The sequence below is a fragment of the Microtus oregoni genome, unplaced genomic scaffold (genome assembly GCF_018167655.1).
Source record: "Microtus oregoni isolate MIOR12 unplaced genomic scaffold, Mior012 000028F_ref0000031, whole genome shotgun sequence".
NCBI lineage: Eukaryota > Metazoa > Chordata > Mammalia > Rodentia > Cricetidae > Microtus > Microtus oregoni.
Window position 1 is genome coordinate 17,657,930 of NW_024543087.1, and position 8,437 is coordinate 17,666,366.

At 52.3% G+C, this 8,437-nt stretch overlaps 1 protein-coding gene across 2 annotated transcripts; it reads left to right on the plus strand.

The window, feature by feature from the left end:
• Positions 1-2,413: 2,413 nt before the first annotated feature.
• Ppm1m (protein phosphatase, Mg2+/Mn2+ dependent 1M) lies at positions 2,414-7,672 on the plus strand. Of its 2 annotated transcripts, none has more exons than XM_041677162.1 (10): positions 2,414-2,711; positions 3,724-3,841; positions 3,924-4,178; positions 4,696-4,808; positions 5,121-5,205; positions 5,306-5,424; positions 5,589-5,652; positions 5,864-5,971; positions 6,084-6,232; positions 6,536-7,672. In XM_041677162.1, the coding sequence occupies exons 1-10, from the start codon at positions 2,488-2,490 to the stop codon at positions 6,678-6,680; spliced, it is 1,380 nt and encodes a 459-aa protein (XP_041533096.1). In that variant the 5' UTR covers positions 2,414-2,487; the 3' UTR covers positions 6,681-7,672. The 2 variants fall into 2 exon arrangements, with proteins under 2 accessions (XP_041533096.1, XP_041533097.1); XM_041677163.1 differs by lacking the exon at positions 2,414-2,711 and adding an exon at positions 2,852-3,005.
• Positions 7,673-8,437: the final 765 nt, after the last annotated feature.

The window sequence follows — 8,437 nt, forward strand, 5'->3', positions numbered from 1 at the left end:
GCATCCTAGGGCTGGGGATGTGACTCAGCCAACAGAGTACTTTTCTAACATGCATGAATCCCTAGGTTTGGTCCCCAGCACTACACAAACCAAGTGTGGTGGCAAACAACTGTAATCCCAGCACTAGAGAGACAAAAACAAGTGGATCTCTTTGAACTCAAGGCCATCCTTATGTTCCAGGCCAGCCAGGGCTACATGGCTAGATTCTTTCTCAAAAATGAATGAATGAATGAAAAGAAAGGAAAAAGAAAAAGATTCAAGGTTAGCCTGGGCTACATAGTGAGTTCCTGGACAGCCTGGGTGACATGGGACCATATCAACAAACAGCAAGGAGTCAGAAAAACTGTAAAATAAATGAAAACTGAACTGTATTTGAAACTTCTTTATAATTTATTTATTTGTATTTTATGTGATTTGGTATTTTGCCTGCATGTATGTCTGTGTGAGGGTGTCAGATTCTCTGGAACCGGAGTTACAGACAGTTGTGAGCTGCCATGTGGGTGCTGGGAACTGAACACATATCCTCTGGAAGAGCAACCCCTTAACCACTGAGCCATCTCTCCAGCCCCCTGTATCTGGAATTTTATTTTCCTGTAGGCAAAGGTTTTAAAACTTTGATAAGAGTTGTGATTGCCAAGGATGGGGAAGCAGGCTGTGGAAGTGTATATAAGACAGTGTGATGCCTGATCTTGAGTGTCAAAATAATTATCTAGGAGGGGAACCTTTGAGCTAGTCTATGAGGGCATTTCCAGGACAGTTCAATCAGGAGGGAAGCCCCACCCTGAATGCGGGCAGCATCCTGTGGGCTGGGGTCTGAATAACTAGGGAAGAGTCCCCCTCTTCCTGGTGACAGACACACTGTGACCAGTTGCCTCAGATTCCTGATTACCCAAAATAGATTATCCTTCCTGTAGTTGCTTTTTACAGATACTTTGTTACAGCAAGAAGTAAAGAAACTAAGGCAACTGGTATGGACGAAATCATCTAATGTATCCATCTCTTTTATCGGAAGCAGTGGGGTAAGGTGGGGGAGGGTGTCTGGCTGTAACTTTCTGACTTTGTCTCTATTCATACCTGGATCAGACACCACCTAACAGAACCCTACCCATCCTCAGGGCTCAGCGTTAGCTCCGTGTTCGTATGCCCTGAGTGTGTGTGGCTGTTACTCGGTGGGCTCAGTAGGTTAGCTCCCCCAAGTTACTGGGGTGCAGCTCTGTTTCCTAAGACCCCCCTCCTCTCCCTGGGTAAGGAGGACATGCCAGCAGAGCAGGGCTGGCTGGCTGAAGGAAGTGAGGCCTACTGGGCGATGGCCTGTTCAGGGATAGTGACAAAGGGAGGGAGGGAATGTCTCATCCATCCACCCTTGGCCCTTAAGAGATTTTTTGAATTGGCTTCCTGGAGGAGAAAAGAGGAAGAGAAATCCCTTGAGGGTGGTCCCACTCCGCTTCACTGTCATACTGCAAACCCCGGGTATCTAATACTTCCCCTCTGTGGGCCTGAAATGGAAACTGCAGCCTTGCAGAGGGGCAGCTGGGCTTAGGTAACAGAAAGTGACAAGGGCTCTGTTAATGTGCAGACATAAAAGGGAACACTGCGGCTAGCCCCAACAGTGACAGCTACCTAGAATTTAAGAGACATTCTGAGCCAGAGTGATGGCACTTGCCCGTAATTGTAGTACGTGGAAGGCAGAGGCAGAAGGAGTGCCTAGAGTTTGAGGCTAGCCTGGTTTACAAATTCCAGGCTAGCCTGGTCTACATGGTGAAAGCCTGTCTCAAAGCAACAAAAGACGTCAGAGAAATTCTTACACTTCCCTCAGTTCAAGGTTGCACCTTTGACAGGCTGGAGAAAGGAACCACACTCTCCTTTAAATTCCCATAGGTTCCTGTTGTCCATCACTCACACTCCAGGGAGGCTCTTGTGCTGTCCAGAGACGCCATCTTGACTGCAGGGGCAGCCATTTGGGAGTGGGCCTCTGAGAATGAGCACCAGGACGAAGAGAACTCTGGAGCATTCTGGGCACGCTCTTAGTCAATGTGCCATCTCACACCTCCAAGGACATGCTGTCCCCATCCTCCTCTTGCGTCAGGCGATTGCTAGCAGCGCGAGGCTGAGGCTCTGTGTGGCACTCGCCCAGCACCCACTGTAGTTGACTTCACGGTTCCTAGAGTAGAGGGAAGGGTTTCCCCTCACAGTGGGATCGAGTCCCGCGGGTGCGGGTGAACCTTCGCACCTGCTCAGTGCCACTCGGCCTCAGGCAGGCGGTTTCACCTCGCTAGGCCTCAGTTTTCCTGCTAGTAAAGTGGGGTGGGCGAAAGCCTTCCCTTCTTACAGGTGATGGTGATGTTCTCTGGCCGCACGCACAGGGGCGGGAGGGCCAGGAGGGGGCGTGGTCCCCATCCCAGGCTCCGCCCCAAGGCCCGCTTCCTCTCTCGGGCGGGCGGGACCCGGGCGTCCCGCTCTACGCGGGCAGCCCCCGGCCGCCACGCAATGTCCGCCGGCTGGTTCCGGCGCCGCTTTCTACCCGGGGGTCCGCTTCCCGAGCCGCAGCCACCGGGGCCGCGCTCCAGTCCGGTACCCTATCACCGGCCCCGCTTCCTGCGTGGCTCGGGCTCCAGCCCCGGTGCCACCGACTCCTCGCGCCGCTCGGACTCCCGGCCCGTGCGTTGCCCGGCGCGAGGCCGCACGCTGCCTTGGAACGCAGGCTACGCCGAGTGAGTGTCCCTGCCCCCGCGTCCCCTCCAGACCCCGTCCTTGATCTCGTTGGGTTCTCTGCTGACCTAGAAAACTGGCTTGAGTGTGGACACTCCCGCTAACCCCCTTCTTGTCCTCACCACGGGACTCTTGACAACATTCCTCCATTTCCCACTCTGGCATTTTCTTTAGGAGAAGGCTGTAGGTCCCTGGAGGGCCATCACCCAACTGGACCCACCTTTATTCTGGTCTTTTGAGATGTATGTCCCACCTCACACTTCACTCTGGGTTTGGCCTATGTTCTATGGAATAGGGTTGGGATAGAGATGAGACCCCAGCAACCCTGGACCTGCCCAGTGGCTATAAGGGGCCTGCACTGATTTTGACACTAGTGACAAAGCCAATGAACAGTTAGAAGACTTACATCATTGGGGCTGTGTAAAGTAACTGGCTTGCAGAGCAAGCATGAGGATCCGAGTTCGGGTCTCCAGCAACCTTGGAAAAAGCTGCATGTGGCGTTTGCGCCCGGTAATCTCAGTACTGGGGAGGTAGATGCTGGAAGAAGACACAGGACTTGTTGGTTAGGCAGCCTGGTTGAATCAGTGAGCCCCAGGCTTTGTAAGAGACTGACCTGTCTCAAAACACTAGGGTGGAGAGCAATAGAGGAAGGCACTTGGCGGCCACCTCTGGTCTCTGCACACACACTCACAGTCACACAAAAGAACTTCAAAAAAGCCGGGCGGTGGTGGCGCACGCCTTTAATCCCAGCACTCGGGAGGCAGAGGCAGGGGGATCTCTGAGTTCGAGGCCAACCTGGTCTACAAGAGCTAGTTCCAGGACAGGCTCCAAAGCTACAGAGAAACCCTGTCTCGAAAAACCAAAAAAAAAAAAAAAAAAAAAAAAAAAAGAACTTCAAAAAAGAAAGTTGTCCAGATGTGTCAGGGACGGCACCCAAGAAGCAATTGTCCCCGGTGGAGTCTCTGTACCACAGAGGCATAGATGAGACCCCACTGGTGATGTCTATGACCTCAGGATTATCAATGCTGAGAAATCTGAGTTCAATGAGGACCAGGCTGCTTGTGGGAAGCTGTGCATCCAGCGATGTGAGTTTGGGATTGAAGAAGAGTGGCTGACGGTGTGCCCAGAGGAGGTGAGTACTGCCCGCCCTGAACCTCACTTTCAGGCTAGGGCCAGGAGGTGCTTGGTGGAGCCTGACAGTCCTTCCTATGCAGTTCCTGACAGGTCATTATTGGGCCCTGTTTGATGGGCATGGCGGACCAGCAGCAGCCATTTTGGCTGCTAACACCCTGCATTCCTGCCTGCGCCGGCAGCTGGAGGCTGTGGTAGAAGGCTTGCTGGCCTCCCAGCCCCCCATGCATCTCAGTGGCCGCTGCGTCTGCTCCAGTGACCCCCAGTTTGTGGAGGAAAAGGGCATCCGGGCAGAAGATTTGGTGATTGGGGCCTTGGAGAGCGCCTTCCAGGAATGTGTGAGTGAGGCCTTTGGGGTATAACTGCATACCATAGTCACCCTTCCTTGGACTCTGGGGAGAAAGTTGTGTTTATTTGTTCATTTCTAGTTACAGCACCGTGGTCTTCAGCTTAACTCTCCATTTATCTAGTTCCCATTGTGTGATAATTGCTCACCTGTAGTGCTGTTGGCCCTCAGAGCAAACACTGGTTTCTCTTCCTATTTTGAATTACACTTCCCTTGTGTAAATTCTCTTTACATAGGAATTCAGGAGCCAAGCCCTTTTTTTTCACCTGAGACAAGTTTCTCTGTGTGGTCTTGGCTGTTCTGGAACTCACTCTGTAGACCAGGTGGGCTTCGAACTCACAGAGATCTTCTTGCCTCTGCCTCCTGAATGCTGGGATTAAGGGTGTGCACCACCACCACCCGGCTACTGGCCAAGCTTTTGAGCCGGGATTTGTGATTGTAATAAGGGGTGGGGGACTGAGATGGCTGACACTTCTGGCAGCAGCTGTGATGCCCTTGCTTTGCTCCAGGATGATGTGATTGGGAGAGAGCTGGAGGCCTCAGGCCAGGTGGGTGGCTGTACAGCCCTGGTGGCTGTGTCCCTGCAGGGGAAGCTGTATGTGGCCAATGCTGGGGATAGCAGGTGAGTGGAACCACGGAGGGCGGGGCAGGGTAGTGGGCAAGAGGGTACCTGAGGGAGCTGAGGCAGTGAAATGTTTAGAAATGAGGGGGACTGGCTGACCATACATTTGTACTGGGCATAAGCCAAGTATGAGTGGACAGTGGTGCCAAGGCAGGAAGGGGCTACAGGGGCCATGCTAAAGGGCTGCACCTTTACTCTCTAGGTCTTAAGCAGTCATGGAGGGATCAGCATGACCCCTGGTGGTTGGAGGGTGGCCATGGGTGAGTATGGAAGCTGTTTCATAGACCTGTTCCCTTCCTCCAACGCATGTAGAGCCATCTTGGTGCGGAGAGATGAGATACGGGTGCTGAGTTCTGAGTTCACCCCAGAAACCGAACGGCAGCGGATCCAGCAGCTGGTAGGCACTCTTGGCAGAGGGACCCCTCAACTCCCTGGGCTGAGGCCCACACGGGGCCCTGGGAAGGGAGCCTGATCTGAAATTGGCTTCCACACCCTAGGCCTTCATCTACCCTGAGCTTCTGGCTGGTGAGTTCACCCGACTGGAGTTTCCACGGCGGCTGAAGGGGGATGACTTAGGGCAGAAGGTTTTGTTCAGGGATCATCACATGAACGGCTGGTGAGCTGGGAGACAGGGTGGGAAAAGGTCCAGGCTCGCCTGGATGGCCTGAGGCAGTCCGGCTTGGGCAAGGTGGGCATGTGAAGGTGTGGTAGCTGGGTTGAGGATGGGAGAAGCTGCAGTAGGGTGTGGGCCTTTGGCTAATTCTAGGTCCCCTCCTGCAGGAGCTACAAACAGGTGGAAAAGTCTGACCTCAAGTATCCCCTGATTCACGGACAGGGTAGGCAGGTCAGTGCCCCCTGCCCAAGATTCCCTCTTTAGTTGTTCCTTAAAGGTGGGAGCTCCAAGTCCCTTGCTTGTGGCTGTTAACCTGGTGTCTGTTCCCTCATGATGTTTCTCCCTTAGAAGCCACGTCCACTTCCCCTTTTGTGCTCAGCAGAGCCAGACCCTGGGCATGTCTCAGCTCCTTACTGTCAGTGCATGCCTTCCTTTCCCCCAGGCTCGGTTACTAGGAACACTGGCTGTCTCCCGAGGCCTGGGAGACCATCAACTCAGAGTCCTGGACACCAACATCCAGCTCAAGCCCTTCCTGCTCTCCATCCCACAGGTGATAGAGCAATGTAGCCCATTCCAGGTTCCAACTGCCCACAAAGGGCAGAGAATGAACCTGGTAGGAACTGGGAAGGGAGCATTGGAGGATCTTCAGGCTTAACTTGCAGGTGACTGTGTTGGATGTGGACCAGCTGGCATTGCAAGAGGAGGATGTGGTTGTCATGGCAACTGATGGGCTCTGGGATGTCCTGTCCAACGAGCAGGTGGCACGGCTTGTGCGGAGCTTCCTCACTGGGAACCGAGAGGACCCACATAGGTACTGTAGCTGAGGGGGACCTGACTGGACCTGGGTTAGTCCAAGTAGCTACAGCTGCAAAGACAGTACTAACTCAGGGGAGGTGGCCTGATAAAGGTCTCAAGTGTCCCAAGGGAGAGGGGATATGAGCAAAAAAATTTAAGTCTAGTCTCATAATCTAGTTTGTGGCCCTTTCAGGCTTGCTGATTGTCTTAAGGTTGCACCGCAAGGGGTCTTCTGGGCGTTCTATGTCTTGTGCACTGAGTTCTGGAGGGCTGGCTTTGGCCTTCTGCTCTATCCCCAAAGTACATCTGGTCTTTACAGGTTCTCAGAGTTGGCGAAAGTGCTGATACACAACACACAGGGGAAGGACGATGGTGCTACTGGAGAAGGGCAGGTGTCCTACGATGACGTCTCTGTGTTCGTGATTCCTTTGCACAGCCCAGGCCAAGGGAGTGGTGGCCACTGAGGCTTCAGATACTTGCACTCTATGACCTCTTCAGGACCAGCACAGTCTGGACATACTGGACATCCACTGTGGCTAAGAGTGGACCCTGTCTGACCTGTCCCCAACCACAGCTCAGTGCTCTTGCTTTCTGCCTTAACTGTTTCAAAGACAGCAGTGAGTGTCGAGCCTAGCCTACCAGACTCTACCTTCTGCAATGGTTAACATTCCTTCTGGCAGCAACATATGGTGTCTATTGGCTCCTCAGTAGCCTAAAGGGTTTAGGGTACTAAGATGCTTTGGGGAGCAGGCAGCAAACTCATTTGGTTCTAACCCATGAATGTCAGGTCATCCATTTAACCACCCATTAACACGGGTGCCTTCTTGAAATCTCTGGGCAGTCTTCACATCTGCTGCATCAACTATCTTAACTTTTTTTTAAATATAGGGTCTCTATTATGTAGTTCCGACTGTTCTGGAACTTGTTATGTAGACCAGGTTGGTCTTGAATTCACAGAGATCACTTGCCTCTGCCTCCTGAGCGCTGGCATGCACCACTATGCCTGGCTGGACCAGCCATCTTGAAGATAGCTCGTGAGACCAGTTCTGGTCCTGTCCTGCTCTCTACTCATGAAGGGCACATGTCCCAGATAAAGTTGGAAGAGCAAAAACAGGGTGAGAAGCTTCCAGAGTTGGCTATGCCAATTGTCACTGCCTGGAGCCTGGCTGCCAATCTGGTTGCTTTTCACCAATCCCCAGGCCTACCCTATATCTATGCCAACAGTGTCTGTTCTGTTTCCCCAGATCTTATGCCAAGTACATCTACTTCTCAGCTATCCAGTTCTTGTTTCTAACCCAAGTTTAGTCACCTAGCATTGTCCCCACCCCCTCTGCTGCTCTCACCCTGCCCAGCCTCCAAGGATTCACTCACCTCTACCCCCAGCATTGGCCACCTGTAGCTTTCCTTGCAGGAACTCAGCCAGTCTCTGGTATTAAATGTTTGTATGTAAAAGAGCCCTTGTGAATTATGAATTGCTCACACAGCTTTGGTCGACACATCTTGCCACTTCTTGTGGCCTCTCAGTGGATTCCTTTTAGTTCTACCATGCAAGCTTATGTATAATCAGGACTTGTTGCCCATGCTCAGATCCCTCATTGTTGCTAGAGAATGAAAAGGCATTTTATACCTGTGAACTCTGGATTATAGGTGCCAGAAGGGCTGCCTTCCCACTCTTGTTTTGCAAGAGTTTCACTATAAGCCTTGGCAATCCTAAAACTGTTTGTAGTCTCTAGAGGCTTCTGCCTCCAGAGTGACTGGTTTCTCACTATGTAGGCCAGGCTGGTCTGAAACTTAGGTAGCCTGAGTTGGCCTGTCTCACCCTCTCCCTCAGTCTAAATACTGAGATTACAGGTGCAGACCATTACCAGATTCCTCACTTATTTCTGAGTGACCTGGTGCTTCACATTTTGAGTTAGTAAGGGTTTTATATAAGGCTGCTTAATGAAACTTCACTCATCTCCCCTAAGACTTTCCAGTCCAGGCTGGGTGGTGGTGGTGTATGCCTTGAATTGCAGTACTTGGGAAGCAAGAGGATCTCTGTGAGTTCAAGGCCAGCCTGGTCTACAAATTGAGTTCCAAGACAGCAGGGAAGCTGGGTAGTGGTAGCATATGCCTTTAATCTCAGCACTCAGGAGGCGGAGGCAGGTGGATCTCTGAGTTTGAGGCCAGCCTGGTCTACAGAGCTATCTCCAAGACAGGTTCCAAAGCAACACAAACCCTG